We start from the raw sequence: 20,309 nt of genomic DNA on the forward strand, positions 1-20,309 counted from the left end.
CAATCCGTCCATTATGTGGGCCCACTTGATGTGGACCATTCATTGTGTGGTCGTTTATCATGTGGGCCCACCTTTGATGTCAACTGACCATCCTATGGGCCCACCTTCAATGATCATCGTCATCGATCTCACATTGATGTGGACTGCCCATCAAATGGGGTCCCACTTGATATGCATGTTTTGTCATGTTGGGCCACACTTTAATGCGGACCATCTATCATGTGGGGCCCACATCTGATGTCTACCACCCATCATGTGGGTCCCACCTTTATTATGAACCACCTATCATGTGGGACTCACCTTGAATATCCACCATCCATCATATAGGTCTCACCTTTGCTGTGGACTGTCCATCATGTGGGGCCCAACCTTTAATATGAGTCATTCATCATCTAGGCCCACCTTTAATGTCAACCTTCCATCATGTGGTCCCACATATAATATCCACCATCCGTCATGTGGGTCCCACCTTTGACGTGGACGATGCATCGAGTAGGGCTTGCTTGATGTGGATTGTCCATCATGTGGGGCCACATTTTGATGCAAGTTATCTATTATTTAGGGCACACCTTTGATGGGAACGTGCATTCTGTGAGCTTACCTTTGTTGTTTGCCATTCATATGTGAGAGACTTAGAAGAGAAGGTAAGTTAGAAATTACTTGAAAATTTTTAAGATAAACTTATCTAAATATTAGTATAAAATGCCTACAGCACAAGTCAAATAATCTTCCTTTATAAAGCATCTTCTTTTCAACTTATAAAATTAATACTTATTTACTAATTTTTAAATAAATGAATAATTTTATTAAACTTTTATTAAACCGCTTATATATATATATATATATATATATATATCGCTAGCCGTCGGATGGGGGATTTAGAAGCCACCGGCCGTGCTTTAACGGAGTCTTGAAGCAATGAAACCGGTCATCCGGTTTTGTTCAGGCCGAGCATCCATACGGCCCATAAAATAGGAAGTTTTCGCCCTGCAACCTCTTCTCTCTCCATATATTCCTACTAGCAGCCCCACCCCGTGCAGCCCTCCTACTCTCTCTCTCTCTCCATAGATTCCTACCAGCAGCCACACCCCGTGCAGCCCTCTCTCCCTCCATCCCTACCACCAGCCACGTCTGCGTGCAGCCCTCCCTCTCCCTCAATCCCTACCGCCAGCCACGTCCGCCTCTCTCTCTCTCTCTCTCTCTCTCTCTCTCTCCCTACCACCAGCCACGCCCGCCTACACCTCTCTCTCCCTCATTCCCTACCCCCACGCTGTGCATACCTCAGATTGAGCGTTACCGGTATGGCCTCTGTTTTTTTGGTATGGTTTCTGTTTTACATCATGAGCACTTGCATCTGGATAACACATCATCATCATGAGTTTTTTTTTTTTTTTTTTCTTTTAGTATTTGTATTTGTATTTGTTTTTTGAGTAATAAGCAGCTAAAGCAAAACGACTTATGATACAAACGAGCCCTAAATTTATCCCTATGCCATTGAAAAGGGCTTGTATCATAAAGGAGTTAAGCCTATGGTTGGATGTAAGCAAGTCGTGTTCAAGTAGGTGTCTTAGGAGGCTAATTCCCTGGCAGATTCTCTTGCAAAGGAAAAAAAAGAAAAAAGAAAAAAGTTGAAGTCCAGGTTTATAACAAGATCTTAGATGTGTACTCCAAACGTGGTTCAGTGGACAATGCTTACCATCTGTTTGAGAAAATGCCCAAGCAGATGGTTATGATTACTACTATGCAGTCAAACGTGTGGTTTCACTAGCGTCCACATCCAACAGGAAGAAGTTCCAACTATAGTGTAGCTAAGATTTGTTAATGTGGGTATTTTATGAGGCATGACCCACTAATGACGGAGCCCACCATGTGAACAGACTGGATGATGTAAAAGTGGACCTCACCTGCACAGACTCGAATTGATTGATTTTATGAGAAAATGTCTAGTAGAACAGCAGTCCAACTTAAAGCATTGAGCACAAGCAATTTTGAAATATTGATTTAACTCATATTTAACTGGGATTCAGAAGAACGAATGAAGTGATAATCTAGGTCTGATTTACAGCAGGAATTGTAGAATTTGGAACCTTGGGAATTGAGTTTGAATAATTGTGCCCATTGTTTCAATGATCTAGACCGTTGATATGGGGGGACCTGTTGAGTATGGGGAATGTCCCAAAACTCATCCAGATTTGAAGATCCCAAAAATTAAGTATTTGGTCTTTTTTCCCTTAATGTGGACTACCGCGACGTCTCTCTACACTGACTATCCATTGGCTATGGATCAAAGGTTTATGACCGTTCCATCAAGGAGATTTTTGGAGTGACGCCCGTCCACTGTGGGCCTCGTTTCAGGACGGTGTAGATTGATACAGCATGTGCCCACTTGCAGGAAGTCAGAACCACGGAATAACATTTGTGTTCTCTAGGTTAGGATCAAGAAAAGCTGCTGGATTGAGAGAGAGAGAGAGAGAGAGAGAGAGAGAGAGAGAGAGAGAGAGAAATTCACTCCGTTTATCAGTTTCGCAGACTCATGTTAAGAGTCTAGAAGGCGTCTCTACGAATAAGAGCTAGTGGGCTTTTATATATATATATATATATATATATATATATATATATATATATATATATATATATATATATATATATATATATATATATATATATATAGGAAAAGGTACTATATGCTTGACCTTACTGGAGCATCCCGTAAGATCGAGCGCTGTCAGCGCGCTAGCCGTTGGATGGAGGGATTTTGAAACCAACGACCGTGCTTTAACGGGGTGCTGAAGGAATGAAATCGATCCGGTTTTGTTCAGGCCGAGCATGTACACGACCCTTAAAATAGAATTAATTGAGGTCATTTGTCTTGGGCTTTATCACTACCTGATCAAGATTGGGTGGTGATGGGAAGGGAAGCATGCTCGACCCCACTAATTTTGTAAAAGCTTAAGCAAGTGGGTCCCACTTGCCGTCGAGTTTTAACATGTTCCTATGGTAAGCAGATTCACTTCCATCCAACTTCTGCAATGAACCAAGTGAGTGAAACTCTAATGGCCCCCACCATAGATGGACCATTCCACGAATGTAAGTGGGCCAAGCACGGGCTTGATTAAATATTGCGTACTGCTTGTCATTAGCACATGGTTAGAAACATCTTCCAATGAATGAAGAGGATGCACCGAAGAGGATGTGGTGCATCCCACATATGAATGGTGTTGGTTAGGGAAAAAAAAACATAAAGAAAATACCAAAAAACAGAAGCCCTACCCGTAACTCTCAATCTGAGGTATGCACATCGTGGTGGTAGGGAATGAGGGAGAGAGAGGTGGAGGCCGGCGTGGCTGGTGGTAGAGAGAGAGAGAGAGAGAGAGAGAGAGAGAGAGAGAGAGGTGGACGTGGCTGGCGGTAGGGATTGAGGGAGAGGGAGGGCTGCACGCAGACATGGTTGGTGGTAGGGATTGAGGGAGAGAGGGCTGCACGGGGTGTGGCTGCTGGTAGGAATCTATGGAGAGAGAGGAGGAGGGCTGCACGGGGTGGGGCTGCTGGTAGGAATCTATGGAGAGAGAGAGAGGAGGTTGCAGGGGTAAAACTTCCTATTTTAAGGGCCGTGTACATGCTTGGCCTGAACAAAACCAGAATGACTGGTTTCATTCCTTCAGCACCCCGTTAAAGCATGACCGTTGGTTTCAAAATCCCTCCATCCGACGGCCAGCGCGCTGATAGCGCTCGATCTTACGGGATGCTCCAGTAAGGTCGAGCGTATAGTACCTTTTCCCATATATATATATGTATAAAAGAAATAAGCCCATTAGCTCTTATTCGTAGAGACGCCAAACGCTCCTTATATGAGTTGAAACTGATGGACGGAGTGGATTTCTAGACTCTTAACATGAGTCGGCGAAACTGATGGACAGAGTGGATTTCTCACGGACATTGCGGCAGGTCCCACGTAGCTTCTGCAAACAGCGGGAGCAGGCAATTCGCGTACAGAAAAACTCGATCCAACCTAGCGAAAGGACAGTGCACGAAGATGCTGGAAGAAGCTAGGGAGCTCGAACAAGCCTCACATTTCAAATTTTCTTCGATTGATAGAGGTATTTATGTTCTCTTGGATGCTATCACATTCCCTCTCTCTCTCTCTGCCTGTCTCTCAATCCAGCAGCTTTTGTTGATCCTAACCCAGAGAACACAAATGTTATTCCGTGGTTCTGACTTCCTGCAAGTGGGTACATGCTTTATTAATCTGGACCGTCCTGGAATGAGGCCCACAGTGGATGGACGTCGCTCCAAAAATCTCCTTGATGGAGCGGTCATAGACCTTTGATCCATAGCCAATGGAGAGTCAGTGTAGAGAGATGCCATGGTGGTCCACATTAAGGGAAAAAAGATCAAATACTTAATTTTTGGGATCTTCAAATCTGGATGAGTTTTGGGACATTCCCCATACTTAACAGGTCCCCCCAGATCAACGGTCCAGATCATTGAAACAATGAGCACAATTATTCAAACTCAATTCCCAAGGTTCCAGATTCTACAATTCCTGCTGTAAATCAGACCTAGATTATCACTCCATTCGTTTTTCTGAATCCCAGTTAAATATGAGTTAAATTAATATTTCAAAATTGCTTGTGCTCAATGCTTTAAGTTGGACAGCTGTTCTACTAGATATTTTCTCATAAAATCAATCAATTCGAGTCTGTGCGGGTGAGGCTTGCTTTTACATCATCCAGTCTGTTCACGTGGTGGGCTCCGTCATTAGTGGGTCATGCCTCACAAAACACCCACATTAACAAATCTTAGTTACACTATAGTTGGAATTTCTTCCTGTTGGATGTGAATTCTAGTGAAACCACACGTTTGTCTGATCACAAATCGCACAGTTAATGTCAGACTATGGAGGAGATTTTTGCGACATGGCCCACCGTAATGGGCCTGCTTGTTGTGTCATCTAGATTGTTGAAAGGTGTGTCCACCTGCACGATTGTTGGTCGAAGAAAAGATACTGTTTGATTCAGCCAAGCATTGCACAGTACCACCTTGGTGAATGTAAATCTATAAGCTTTGGTTGAGCAAAATGGTGTCTTTTGTTTGCTCAGACTATTCGGGTGAGCCCCACCTTTATGCTATCCAGATCATTTTTCTGCTGTGCCCTATCATGGGCTGGTCATGCCCAAAGTCTCTGCTCCTCTCCACTGGAAGAGATTTTGTGACATAGTTCATACACGATGGAGCCTGTGGAATGAATGGTTTGGATCATTGAAAGATGGGGCCCACTTGTACAGTTGATGGACATGAGGCTTACTAATGCATGTACAAGGGATACCATCTCCACGCCACCACATGTGCCACCATTGTAGAAAGTTACAATATCCAAGCTGGCCAAGAGGTGGGTCTGACCTTGAAGATTTTCTTGCACAAAAATCAGGCTGGTTAACTCAACAGGTGGGCCGCAATGTTAGAAATAGGTGGATGGCATAGGAACCTTCGGCCAAATTTTCTTCAGCAATATACTTGTTACTTTAACTGTGGCACATGTGGCTGATGTACTTAACCTGATTCTTGGGCCACTACATATATATAGTGGGGACCCCTACTGATGGATGGGTTGGACCTCATAGCCATGTGCCAGGTTGGCATATATGGCGACAGTGGTGTGTGCATGAGCTGCCTTGTAAATGTGTTGGGACATATCAAGGCTTGATGGACATAACAAAGTTATTTATTTATTTTTCAAATCAAAATATGGGACATAACCCTTTGCTGAAGTAGTTTTGTTTTCTGTCTAAACTTATGGGTTCGGTGACCTTAGTCAACTGAGGTCCTTTCTTTTGGAAGTTGTTCTTGTGGGGAAGATGTTCAAGCATCTCGTCAACAATTTGTGGAATAAAGGGGCTTTCGAAGCAGGAAAAAGATGTAGGCCATTTTCATACATTTTTACAAGTGGTTTTCATGGCGGGCAGGTACTTTATAACCTTTGTTGTAGATGGCATGACCACCAACTAGTTGCTAGTGACCTTCCATTAGTTAATTTTATTTAATTTCAGTTGGTGTAGTTGATATGAATTATGTTAACAGATGCCTATTGTGATAGAAATCCTGCACAAAGAAGTGTGCTTCTGGGTGTCAGGGGCTAAGTATCATCAGTAGATGGATTGTATTTTAAAACAGATTAGATTTCTGGCAGGTGGGTTAAAACATTTCGTATAGGCCTCCTACCTGTCATCCTAATCCCATGATGGTTGATCTAGCAAGATTCGGGACAAACCAGCCTTGTCTTATTATTATTATTATTTTTTTTCAGAAATTCCCTTCCACTCCTTTAGTTTTATGAATAAGGACAAACCGGCCTTATCTCTTTTGGAAATTCCCTTCCCCTCTAGTTTTTTGAAATTCCCTTCCCCTCCTTTAGTTGTTTGTGTGTGTGTAATTGTGTATGCATGCGTGCGTGCGTGCGTGTGCGTGATATGAATTATGTTGACACTAACATGTTTTGTCTTTTATCACATCGATGCCATCTTATCAGCTCATGGTTTAAAAGATCTTTGTATTGAAGTCATGGGTTAAAATACCAGTTTCAGCGCTCGAATTAGAGGTGCCTAGCCTGGGTCTGCTGATATCATGGTGAGTCATTCCAAAACTACAATGCACATGATTTATTGAATCGGCTGATACATACAAGTCAATTGTGCATATTGTTTGGATGTGTTACACTAGACACTGCGACTTGACAGATTGGATTATAAGTCATTAATCCACTTTCTGCCATTATAATAAGTCATGAGCTGATGGAATCATGGAAGAGATTTTGTGGAGATCTCTATTCTATGTGCTTCGTGGGTGGAGGACAAGATGTGCGCAATCAATACACTGAGAAGGAACCTTTTAAAAATAAAAATAAAAATAAAAATTAAAGTGGGTAACTGGGCTCAAACCCGAGACTGTTGAAACATATCCTGTCTTCCATTGAGCTAAGGGATCAAACCCCAATGCAAATCATTCTGAATAATTAGGTAAATACTACCCTTAAAAGACATGCAAACTTGCTTGTGTTATAAAATGGATATTTCTGAAGATGCGTGTACATGCCTAACTATATAGCAGACAGATCTGTCAGATACCACATGTTTTTCTTGGCACTGCTTTCCCAATATATGGTGTACCTTTGAGGTCAAAACCTCCAGACTTGATGACTTGAGCCAGAGTTAACTCGAGATGTGGTTGACCTTTTCTGTCGAGCAAGTCGACGGTTGAATTTAAAAAAAAAAAAAAGAAAGCTACCAAAAACTTATTCTTTGAAGAAAAGTAGGCAATAAAAAATGAATGAAAACTTGATCCTATATGGATATTGAATATCTTTAAATAAACTAGTTAACATATAAATAATTAATTCGAAAAGAACTAATGGACTGAAAGCTCTGTGTAAAATTCTGAAATACATGGTAATATAAATTCACAATGTGCCCTAAATATTTTAGCATATGAAGCAAGCAACATAAACAGTCTAAAATTATGAAAACAATGAACTGTTGAATCGACAATGTACAACTTACAAGAAAACATACTTCATGCAGTTGGTCATCTTAAAACTTCATATAAAGATAAGAAAATTATACTATATATTGTGATGAAGATCTAAGTCGAAGATATTGATAACTATGGTAAGTTTTACTTGCCAACCCATCACTGCTGTTTTGTTGTGAGAGTCGGACTAATAAGCTTCAACATGACTGCTGCAAATTTCTCCCTTGTTTATATATTGTGCATGCAGTAGGATGTTTCTTATGAAATCTTTATTGTGCATGCAGTAGGATGTTTCTTATGAATTCTTTGTCTCAAATTTATTTTTCTGTTGTATATTGGAAGCCTGGGGTGTGGGGAATGATGGTCTCACTTTCTTTAATAGTGTTAATGTTTTTCTATGGAGCAATTGCTACCTGAGAGGGATTGATAGTGCTGCATAAGAATTTTTTGATTACCTTCAGCACATCTTTCCACAATTTTCTTCTTGTCTTCTCTTTCCATTCCAGTTGTGTAACTAGAGCATGGAAACTCACAGATTTGTGTGTATAGTTGATCGTTTAGAGGGGTGTCCACTCATCAATGCACCCTCAAAGCACATGCCATTGACCCCCCATCAGCAGTGCTCCATTTGAAGTTGGCCTAACCATCTGACTCGCTAATTCGCTAGCTGTAACTGTCGGCTCCCTTGCCATTTTGGCATTTCCCAGAAGATCTCGCTTTGGCTCTGGTGACTAGATCTGAGGAGCATCATCCCAATCATCCGAGTTCAGCTTCACACCATCTAGAATTTCACTGTCAAAAAGATCCTTTAACTAATTCAACTCTTGAGTTATGATTATTTGTTTATTGTTATTAGTGCACACAGTCTCCTGCGCACCTGCAGTGTACACCTTATTTTCTTATTAGGTTTAGGTTTCCTCATTACATCTCTGTTCTTATTTGATTCCTATTTCTATTTTACTTTCTGCTCTTAAGATGAATGGATGTAAATAAAGGATTAAGGATAGGGGGATTGTGAAAAGCTTTCTCCCTCTTCTCACGTTTTCTTCTCTTTTGTTTCTCTCTCTTTTCCATCTCAGTTTACAATTTTCATCTTTAATAATTTATGCCGTTCTCATATTTCATTGTAAAAGGAGGTTAATGTATCAGAAGGACTTCACAGGGTCACAGGCCTTGTGACTCGCTCCTTGATGTTTCTTGAGTGATATCAGTGTATGTTTGTAAAAGGAGGATAACATATCAGATATGGTTTTAAAATTAACAAGGACTTCACAGGGCCACAGGCCCTGCGACTCGCTCCTTGATGTTTCTTGAGTGATACCAGCATATGTTTGTAAAAGGAGGTTAACATATCAGATATGGTTTGTAGACATTTCTTCCCTTTAATACAAACACAGGGCCTGTTTGTTCTTACCTCATATTGCTCTAGGTTCATGTTCCCGTGCTTAGTCTTTTTCACTCAGCATTTAGTAGGAGCAGATATGGGGGATGACTTTAAAGAAGAGGGACCATTCATGTTCCTGCGTTAGTCTTTTTCACTAGTCATTTTAGTAGTAGACATATAGGGGAATATTTTAAAGAAGAGGGAACATTTGAATCTGGACTGCTGACATTTCTTTTCCGGCATCTTCTTCTTTGTCTTTTTCCTGCATGTATTACATCCATTTTGGGCCAACGATTTGCTAGGTCTGTTATTAGTAACCATTTAAAGGAAGAGGTGGTGGTGGCCCAAGAAGGTTTCCTTGCATCATGGTCCGGCTGTGTGGAGATCTATCATGAACCTAAAGCGATTGTTCTTAGAGGGGTGGGCTATGGGGTGGGTGATGGGTCTAGAGTGAGTTTTGGGAAGGATGTGTGGCTCGGTGATTGTAAACTTCAAGATCTCTACCCAAGGCTTGCTCAAGTAGCTATACACCCTGATATTTCAATCAGTCGCTGTTTCTCTTGCCATGAGGATTGGGGGGTTTGTGTTACTGTACTGATTTGTGCACCTTGTTTGCCAATCACGTGCGTTTATGTGTCAAGGAGTCAGTTGAGCCCTTGGAAGGAGAAGACTGAATACACATGAAGACCGAAGCATCAAGGAAGTGAATAACAGATAAACGAGGTGCCTTGGTGACCCTAACCTTGAGCCAAAACAATCCTTGAACCTCTAGATGATCCTTGCCTTAATAGGAAAACCTTGTGTGGTTGTTTGCCTTAGGAGCCTAATTGGAACATGATAAGATATGCTATAGAGGTCTCGAGCTACTGGAAATCTAAACTGCCCAAACTAGCAATCTTGGTGGCGTGCTTGAGCAAAGCTCGATCGATCGAGTCAATCGACCGAACATGGTCTAAAACAGTTCAGCGAGTTCTCTGGACTATTTTTGGCCTAGCTCGATCGATTGAACCTCTAGCCGTTAGAGATCCATTCGAGAATTTTTGTTATATATATTGCATTTGGATATTTGGACAAATTATGGATTTTAACATTTTAGAGACCCTAGTACATTTCAAGTTCTATCAAACCTTCTAGGCTCTATCCCAATGAGATTCATGCTTTCTTCTTAGTGATTATTTACTCTAATGAGTATTCTATGCTCCTCTACAAGAATATCATGATCTCAATCCTTTTTTAGAGTTTAGACACCAATTTTATTGACAAATCCTAATGTCTACCAACCTCTATAGTGTCCATCAAGGAGAATCCGTAGGAGTTCAAACTTTTCATTAGTTATAGGAGATTCTACCAAACTCCTATCACCTTGGTTACCTTAATGAAGCATTGCATGTAAGGTGTTTGATCTTGAAGCTGAAGCCTTGGCAAAGTATCGGCATCAACGATCAGGGGAGCACAATGGGAGCTGATTGAAGCACAAGAGACCAACAATTCAGCAATCCAAGAAAGCGCTACAAAATGGGCTCAATCTGATAAGCAAGTTGTCAAATTGTAAGAGTCCACACACTCATTCGGTCCTTCATTGTGTAGGACTGAGTGTAGAGTTTGTAACCCAAACTTGCGTAGGTTCTTGTGTAGGACCGTATTGCCACCGATATGGGTGAGTACGCGTGTAAGTCCTTGTATCGCTACCAACACGGGTGTGTACTTGGGTAAGTCCTTAAGTAGGCCATCGACATGGGTGTGTACTTGGGTAAGTCCTTGAGTAGGCCACCGACATGGGTTAAATGTGGTAAATCCTTGCACAGGCCACCGACATGGGTGAGTATATGGTAAGTCCTTGTGTAGGTCTCCGATGGGAGTGTACGCTTGTAAAGGTTAGAGGTGAACCTATTTTAAAACCTCCGATAGTGAAATCCAATATGCTCATGGGTTGAGTGCATCTGCCGGGAGTGGAGTAAGGAAACCAAACCACTATACGTGCTTATGTTTGGGATTGACATTTAAGCACTTGTTTAATTATGCTTATGTGATTAATTGATGAACTATATGTATGCATGATTAGATAAATGCTAGGAGTTGATAGTTATCACATACCACACACATGTACACTATCATATATAGACTAGTTGCTTCATTAACATATCATTTCTAGTCTATTGATTTGACCCTCTATTGGCTTGGAAGCCTTAGAGTTAATTGCCTTAGTTTTAATTGAAAATTAATTTAAAACTTAATTTAAGTATGCAATTTTATGTTTAATTTGCAAAATTTTATTTGGTCTTAATGACCCTCCTGAGGGCATAGCCTTCATTCTGTAGCTTCGCCAAGCTTCCACGCATACCTCATGGCCCATCACCACGTGCAATTTCAGTTTGGACTCCTTTAAGTAGAATGGATCTTCTCGAGCTAGAAATAGAAGAGTTAATGGAGCTCCTAAATCAGCTTCGGGGGTTATCTCTCTTGGAAGAGAATGATGCAGTGTGGTGGTTGGAGACAAATTCGAGGAAATTCTTAGTTACATCTATGTTTTCTACGCTTTTGGGGGGCTCTTGTGCTCGTGAGTAAGTGCATACTTTGTCTTTGGTCTTATGGTAACCTCCAAGGTGGCAGCGTTTGCATGGCTAGTTAGATGGAATAGAGTGTTGATGATTGACAATTTAAAGAAGAGGGGTCATTAATGCTTGCCCTCTGTGTTGGCAAGATGAAGAATCGGTGAATCATCTTTTCTTGCTTTGTCCTTTTTCTAAAAAGTTTGGGAAAGCTTTTTTGGGCTCTTTGGAATCTCTTGGGTTATGCCGAGGTCGATTGAAAGCTTCTTCAGGCACGCAGTGTTCGAAATTTTGGTATTGCGTTATGGATCGCATCCTTAGGATACATATACGTATCAGTTATCGCACGGGATATATCGTTTTTAGTGGGTAATTTATCGTACTTTTTCGGAAACATGGGGAAACATTAGGAAAAGGGTTGACTTTTTCATTGAAACTTAAGGGATTGTTAAAAAAGACCTTAATACACACTTTTAAATCATAATATCTCAAAAAGAAGTGCACATAATAGGTTTCCTTTGTATAAGGTCCTAAGCTATGCGCTGTAACTAACGCAACTATATTCAAATTGAACGCATAACATTGAGAGTGTATATGATGATCATTTCATCAAACACTCCCAAATACTTCGAAATTAGTTTTAATTGACAGCTAGTTGAAGGGAAATTTCGAAAAAAATAATATATTTATATATTTTTTAAATTAAAAAATAAATTTTATTTTCTGAAAATTGACAAGGACTTAACAAATCAGTAGACCAGCCCGCATATATGCTTGATTTCATGTTTGAAGTGCAACATTACAAGCAATTTGGGAGAAATTTAGGAAAAATATTCCCAAATCGGACCACCTACACTCAAATTTTGAAATTAGAGTGTATTTGATGATCATTTCATCAAATACTCCTAAATACTTCACAATTAGTCTCAATTGATAGCTGGTTGAAGGAAAATTTTGAAAAAAAAAATGTGGAGAATGTGAAGAACCAATGGATATTGAAATCAAAGCTACAACTTCATGATATTTCATGCAAAACATGAAAAACCAATGGATTTGTAACCATTTGATACCGATTTAGCATAATTTCAACAAAAAATGGGATGGGAAATTGAAAATGCTCACTGGATCGAACGCGCGAGATATATCGACACTACCTATGCGTTTCATATTACACAGGTGGGATACAAGATATTTAAAACATTGGTGGCATGATAGTGGTCTCGATAATCTTGAGCATCGGTTTGGAGGCCTTCTTTCCTAGTTGGGCCTTGGGTTGTTTGGAAAGAGTAGAACAACAGATGTTTTAGGGACGCCTATGGTAATCCAAGGGGTGTCTTTCTTTGTGCAAAATCAAGCATTGTGGAATGGGCGACGACCTCTTCCAGGGAAGAGGGCTCTTTCTTGAATGGGTTGTAGCACTTTATGTGTGTTGTGGATTTTTCTTTTTCTTGTACTCTTTCAGCCTCGCTGTTTTTATAATTAAATTATCATCCTTCAAAAAAAGGAAAAAAGAAAAAGAAAAGAAAATAATATGCGTAGAAGAAGATTGTAGTATGCGATGTCCTGTTTCGACCTCATGAAAAAGGGTTGAGACGACAATACACGAAGGGAGAAAGTGGTGAGGCTGAGTGAGGAGGGAATAGATCAATCGTGGAATGATACGCACCTCTCAGTCGTTGCCAAGACCAAGGAAGGAGTCACGAATATTATTCCTCAAGTGAGGGAATGGTTGGACGATTGTTGTCAGTTGAAACCGGAAATGTACAGTATCATGCCCTTTAGTTACAATGACCTTTGGATTTGTCTAAATCCGGGGGTAAATGCAGATCTTCTAGTTATGGCGCGTGCACTCCACAAGGATGGGCTGATACTTCAGATTCAAACATGGAGGGACTTCCTTTGGTGTGTGGGCGGTGATTTTAACGTTGTTTGCTTCTCCTACGAAAAATCCAATGGGGGGCAAATCACAGACAATATGTTCGGATTCTCTGATTGGGTGAATCGGCAACAGTTGGTGGATTTGCCCATGGAGGGGGCCATATATACCTGGTCTAATGGCCAGGTGAATATCCTTTTGTCTTGGCTAGACAAATTTCTTGTTCCGGCAGATTGGGTTGAGAGATTTCCTCTAATGGTTCTGTGGGGTTTGCCTAGAGTGGCTTCAAATCATCGTCCTATTGTTCTTCAAGTTTTAGATATTAATTGGGGGCCGAGACCCTTTTGATTCGAAGTGGAGTGGATGGAGATAGATGGTTTCAAGTAGTTGCTGGCTGACTGGTGGGGATCTTGTGTGGTGGAGGGATATGCTGGATTCAGGTTATGTATGAAGCTCAAGTTACTAAGGCCTTGTTTGTTTTAACGATTACTACAGTTATGTACTGCTTAGGATTTGATTATTGATTATATGTTACATTTTAGTTGAGTTTCATCTCACATAGGGGGGTTATTTTGTGAACATTCATAAAGTAGGAGGCTGTTTGTAACTGTCCTAGTTTTTGAGACTATATATACAATGGGGGAATGAAAATTTTCTCTTTGCTCTTGTGCATTGTTCTCTTGTGAAGGGAGAAAAAAGTCCTTTCGCGAAGGAAGGATCAGTGTGAAGCCTGCACCTATCAACCGTTGCTCATCCTCCATCTACAAGCTAAGTTTTCATCAGTCTTCTCATCTTCTTCTCTCCTCTCTTACCTTTTTTCCTTGGAACTTTCCCTCTTGAATCTCCTAGGGCCTAAATCATTCAACCCTTCTAACCCAAACCCCCCTCACCTTTAGACCGCATGGTCAAACTGACCGTACGGACCATCCGTATGCCCCTGTGGCTATTTTCTTCCTTCATTTGATTCCCCTCATAAACCCTAAACCTTCTTTTAATTTTCTCCCAAATCAAAACTCAATTAAACCCTAAACCTAAATCCCCAATTCCCTAGTTACGTAAACCCTAACTCCCAAATCACAAATTCCTTAACCTAATTCCCAATTCCTTCAATCCTCACAAACCCTAATCTTTTCCTTTTGAAAACCCTAACCCTAGAAGGTCTTCTTCTTCTTAGATTGAAATTGAATTGCTAACCTATGCTATTTGAGGGATTTCTACATCCCTTTGATCCTAGATTTTCATATTTCTTAATGGTTTATTATTGTTGGACTGTGTTTTACTGTGAATTCATCTATTTCATGCCTAATTGAATGCTTTGTGGTTGTGGTAGAATAGCATACATCTTCTATATTGAGTTGCTCATTATCTGTTTGCTGATTTTACAACATAACTGAACATACATTACGTGTCCTACATCAGTAAGCATACTCGGTTCTTCCACAATATTGCTAGTGCTAGGTAATAGAATTGGGAGTCTAGTTATTGATGGGGCTCGAACTTCGGACAAGGATTAGATTTCTGAAGCGATTACATCATATTATACAAATCCTCTCTTAGCCGTTAAATGGGGAGACTGAAGTTGGACAACATTAGTTTTAATCACATTACGGCTGAAGAAGCTTCATCCCTTGAAAAGGCAGTAGAGGAGGAAGAGGTTCGTGCAGTGTTGTGGTCTCTGTGCGGGGATAAAGCCCCCAGTCCTGATGGATTCCCCATATTATTTTTTTTTCCCAGAAAATTTGGCATGTTGGCAAAGACACTATAGATTTTTTTGGCTGAGTTTGTGGATCGGGGGCGCTTGTCCTCTGTCATGGGGGCTTCCTTTATTGTGTTGCTTTCGAAGGTTGAGGGTGCCGAGCAGTTGAAGGATTTTAGATCGATCAGTCTCATTGGAGGCCATATAAGATTTTAGCTAAAATTCTGGCATCTAGGTTCGGGGGGGGGGGGGGGGGTTCTATCTAAAGTGATTTCGGACAATCAGGGAGCCTTTATAGCAGCCGGCAAATCCTGGAAAACGCTTTGATAGCACATGAATGTATAGATGCAAGATTTAGGGAGAAGAAGAGTGGATTAGTGTGCAAGCTCGATATTGAAAAGGCCTATGATCACATAGATTAAGATTTCTTGGACTACATGCTTCTCAAATTGGTTTGTGGTCATAAATGGAGGGATTGGATCAATGCTTGCGTCCAATCTCCTGCCTAATCAATTCTTATCAACGGGTCCCCTAAGGGTTACTTTAGGTCCTCCAGAGGGTTGAGCCAGGGGGACCCTTTATCGCCATACTTGTTTGTGGTCATTGTTGAAGCTCTTAGTGTGATGCTTCGTAGAGGATTGGAGTATGGAATGTTTCAAGGTTTTGAAATAGTTAGAAACAGGCCTCAGGTCACTAATCATCATTATGTGGATGATATGTTGTTGTTCTGTGGGGCAGAGACAAGTGCAGTTGGCAACATCCGTAAGTTAACAATTTGTTTTGAGGCAGTCTTAGGTTTGAAGATCAATGTTGCGAAATTGGAGGTGCTAGGCATTCATGTGGGGGAGGAAGAGCTTCAGAATCATGCTGATGTTTTTGAGTGCAAAACTGATTCATTTCCTTCCACCTATCTTGGTTTGGTGTTGTGCACTGGAAGTTGGCCATTCACCTATGGGATAGGGTGATAGAAAGAATAGAAATGAAGCTTATTTGTTGGAAGTGTCGGTATATGTTGTTGGGTGGTCGTTTAATCCTCATCATGACGGTTTCTTGAACATGTCCATTTATTTCTTATCTCTTTTTTAGTGCCCAAAGTCGGTTCTTATGAGGTTAGAAAGGTTGAGACGAGAATTCTTTTGGAGAGGTGCTATTGAGGGGAAGAAGTGATGTAGGACATGAAAATTAAATATGATATGCGAGATTTCAGGCTTAAGATCACGTTAGTTCAGAAACAATTACACAAATTCCATATCCCACGTGAAAGTCCAAACATTCAACTAAGGGAAATCTATGCGGGTCCAGGCCTACACATGATAGGGATGGATCAATAAAAATTATGAACCAAACGATACTCAAAGATAAGAAATAATCATCCACACATGCATAATAATCATCCCTAATCCAAAGGATTCAGAAATTCCAATTTGGGGAACCCTAGGATAAGAAAAGGGACATAAAATTGGATATTTGAGTAATTTAGGGTTAGGTTTAAGGATTTTGGGTGAAAGCGGAGTGAAAGAGAGGAGAGAGACGAACTAGAGAAGTACCGCACGCGCGGACAACAACAATGGCCCAGACGCATGTGCGTGTGATCCCGGCCGCACTTGTGTGGGGCCCACTATTCAGAAAAAGGCCACTTTGGCCCTGGTTGGCCAGGGATGGACTCCAAAACTCCCAAATTTCAGCTCGATCCGATGTACGGTTTGTGCGTGGTGCTCCGCTGAAGTTTCAGCCCTCCTGTAGGGCCAGATTCTGAAATTCTGCTGTGGGGAGGAGAATTGCTGCATTAGATGATTGATTCGAAGTGTAGATGATGGGGTGAGATGAGAAGAAGAGATGGTAGAAGATGGGTAATACAGATGACGATGGATGGGGGCGAATCGGGATAGATGTGGCTTTGCACCACGGTAGTTAACCCTTCGATGAAGAGACGGCTTCGCACCCAATTAGACTTCACAACTCAGAGAGTAGGAAAACGTAGAATTTTTATTAATCTTTAGTGAATTAAAAGAGCTACAAGGGGTGCCTATTTATAGGAAAACCCTATACCTTAAAACTCGCGCCATGTGCGCAACCTATTACTTGGCAATGAAGTAAACTATAATAAAAACCAAACAAAGAAATCTAAAGCGTTCATGATGTTCTAAATAATAACAATAAGCAAAACCTAAAATATGAAATCAATTCGACTAGTGGGCCACGATCATGAGATCCCATGATGGGCTTTTCTTGACTAACGGGTCTATTCTTTTGAATCAAAACTTCGTCTTCTAGCTAGGAGGCCCTCCCTAGACGTCGTTATCGATCCAGATTGACGGTGGGGCCCTCCTTCTAGCGTACGAGTGTGTAGGGGGGGTGGTGTGCGTGCACATGTGGACGGCGTGCGCGGGATGTCCCCATCAAGAAGTTTCATCTTCTCAGGTGGGAGGAGGTGTGCAAGCTAATTAAGGAGGGCGGGGTAGGCATTAAACCTTTAGGGGAGATGAATACCACTTTGTTGGACAAATGGGTTTGGAGATTTGGTGTGGAGGGGAAGTTGTGGAGGGAAGTGGTGCCCAATAAGTATGGCATGCAGGACAACGGATGGTTTTTGAAAACATCTTTGTTGTATAGGGCTTCTACGGTTTGGAGAGTGGTGGCGGTTACCGAGCATTTCGTTCGCAGGGGCATATCCTTCTTAGTGGGTAACAGGTGTCGAACTTGCTTTTGGGTGGATATTTGGTGTGGTAATCAAGCATTGCGTATTGCTCATTTGGCTCCTGACCGTTTCATCACCATAGCCCCATTGTTTTTCAATCATATGGGACTTGGTAGTGTGGGCGCCTCCTTGCCGCATAAATTTGTCAGACGCATAAATGGGGAGATTGCTAGTCTTCTCGAGGTGCTAAAGTATGTCAAGTTAGAGGCGTAAGAGGAAGACTCTTTGGTGTGGGGTAGAAATGCTTTCGGGATCTGCTATGTGAAGTTGTTGTTTGTTGTTGTCTTGGATCCAGGGCAGAGTTTCCCCCCTCATCCTTTCAATCGTTGGTATTACGGGGTTCCACCTTAGTTGGCGATTTTTGTTTGGTTGGTGGGCCGAAAGAAAATCCTGACTATAGACAATTTGATGAGAAGAGCAATGATTCTTCCTAATATTTGCTTCATGTGCATTGCAAATGAAGAGACAATCGACCACCTTTTTTATCCATTGTCCTCTCGTTAGTAAGGTGTGGAGCCGTTTTCTGTTGTTATTCGACATGTTTTGGGTGATGCCAGAGACTGTGGAAGATATTCTTTGGGTGTGGCAAGGAGGCGGTGTGGGAAAAATTGGTAAAGCTAGGTGGAGGCTTCTCATTATGGCGGTGTGGGAAAAAATGGTAAAATTAGGTGGAGGCTTCTCATTATGGTGGTGTTTTGGGCTATTTGGGGTGCGAGAAACGGATGTTGTGTCTGAAATCTTCAGACTAGAGCTGAGGAGGTTGTTAGAAAAATCTCAGGTTTTTTAGAGTGTTGGGCCTGCTTTTGTTTTGTGTGGGTGTTGTATTCTTTGCTCATTTTTGCGAGCTTTTTTAATAATTTTTTGTCATCTCTAAAAAAAAATTGGTAAGGTCTAGTTTAACATGCTAGTATGGTGACGAGCCACCACCATTGGAGAAATAGTGGGGAATGCACATAGTCCAGCCATATGATAAAGTGCATGAAACCCACATGCAAAAAGTTAATATGAGTTTCCATGATAATTGTGCTGGGATACATGAAGAAAGAAATGCACACGCACTCACAATGAAATAGGGAGGGAGGGAAATGGTGCCTTGAAGAAGGGCAACAATAGACACATCGTATCATTTCACTAGCTAGGGAGGGCTGATATCATTTCACTAGCTAGGGAGGGCTCAAGTATGGCACACACGAGGCACCGTACCCATACACGCACACAGACACATGTATCTAAGTATATGGTCCATGATAGAGTGGAATGGCGAAATAGGATTCATGTAGTGGGCCTCAATTAGTTCTGCGTGCTCGCACGCCCTATATTTTATTGGATATTATGCTTTGATCCATGCATAGGACTTGTGATGTTCTGAGCTTCTCTCCACCATCTATGTTAGACTAGATGCATAGAAATAAGTACCAGATAGTTCAAATACTTTTTCACCAATTATATTGCTCAAACTATTATGTTCTTCCATGTACCTCTTATGGCTAAATTTTCAATGCCCGTTCTAACCAGTAATGTCTTTTCTCCAAGTATTTTGAATGTAATAGGCATTTGCATGGACTCTTCTTGTGATCTCAGTGGTATTTGTTGCAATAAGCTTTTTTCCTATGACATTATTTGTTTACATGATGATTGCATTTTCTGTTTCAGGTTCTTTTTGCACCGAGAAGCTTCTTTGGAGTGGAGGATTTTGTAGACGATGACAACAGCCGCCCATACACCTATCAGAAGGAGAAGAAATCGAAGAACCCACACAAACACATCTCATTCAAGAACCGTACAATAGCATACATGGAACCCTTTACACTTGATGTATTCATCTCCAAGCGTTTTGTTTCGGCATCGCTTACCCACAGGGTGACAAGTAAGCAGGTGGCGGTTGCTGGCACCAACTCCAAAGATATCAAGGCCGTCCTCAAGTCCAGATCGGATATACCTGCATGCTTGGCAATTGGTCAGATCTTAGCCGATAGGGCGAGGGAAGCAGATGTTTATACTGCTTCCTATACACCGAGGGAACGGGATAAGTTTGAAGGGAAGATAAGAGCAGTTGTTCAATCCCTCATTGACAATGGAATTGATGTTAAGGTTTATCTTAACTGAGCAATGTATTTCCTTTAAAGCTCTACCTGTTTTTGATCTCCCTTGAAATGAGAATGTATGATCCTTTTTTGAACAAGGAATATTAAATTGACTTTACTCACTGACATCTAACTAGGCATGGCCAAATTCATCTCATAACATGACAGTAGCAGTCTTTTAACTTAGGACCCTTTCCAATAGTGAGAAAAGAAAATAAAAGAAAATGTATGAATTTTCCCACGATGGATGTTTCATTATGTTTAGATAGCGAAGGAAATATTCAATTTAAAAAAGCAATCATTACCCAAACAAAATAGTCACACGTGCAAGATACATGGTGATTATTATGGAAGCTTTAAGAGATTTCTACTTGCTATCCAAACAAGACCCCCTAAAATGGAATCATATGAGAATTCATGTTTCAATAGTGTTTGTAGAAATCTCGGGAAATCATGATTGGGTAATCATAGGGCTGGAAGTTGGGCGGGTTCAACCCA

General features: G+C 41.1%; 1 protein-coding gene across 5 annotated transcripts; it reads left to right on the forward strand.

Annotated features, from left to right (window-relative positions):
- The first annotated feature begins 975 nt into the window (after window positions 1-975).
- LOC131232579 (uncharacterized) lies at window positions 976-19,937 on the forward strand. 5 transcript variants are annotated; one of them, XM_058228898.1, is made up of 3 exons: window positions 1,001-1,319; window positions 5,813-5,963; window positions 19,381-19,937. In XM_058228898.1, exons 2-3 carry the CDS (start codon window positions 5,856-5,858, stop codon window positions 19,831-19,833), a joined length of 561 nt encoding a protein of 186 aa, XP_058084881.1. In that variant the 5' UTR covers window positions 1,001-1,319; window positions 5,813-5,855; the 3' UTR covers window positions 19,834-19,937. The 5 variants fall into 5 exon arrangements, 4 of the variants coding, with proteins under 4 accessions (XP_058084884.1, XP_058084881.1, XP_058084880.1 ...); XM_058228897.1 differs by having other exon boundaries at window positions 1,002-1,299; XM_058228899.1 differs by lacking the exon at window positions 1,001-1,319 and adding an exon at window positions 14,022-14,100 and having other exon boundaries at window positions 5,818-5,963.
- Window positions 19,938-20,309: the final 372 nt, after the last annotated feature.

This window comes from Magnolia sinica, chromosome 18 (genome assembly GCF_029962835.1).
Source record: "Magnolia sinica isolate HGM2019 chromosome 18, MsV1, whole genome shotgun sequence".
Classification (NCBI taxonomy): Eukaryota; Viridiplantae; Streptophyta; class Magnoliopsida; order Magnoliales; family Magnoliaceae; genus Magnolia; species Magnolia sinica.

Bases quoted from the DNA above. Each gene is read 5' to 3' on its own strand.
- LOC131232579 (XM_058228898.1), top strand. From the start codon at position 5,856: ATGTTCAAGCATCTCGTCAACAATTTGTGGAATAAAGGGGCTTTCGAA. The intron at 5,964-19,380 runs GTACTTTATAAC...TTTCTGTTTCAG, and splicing joins GTGGTTTTCATGGCGGGCAG to GTTCTTTTTGCACCGAGAAG.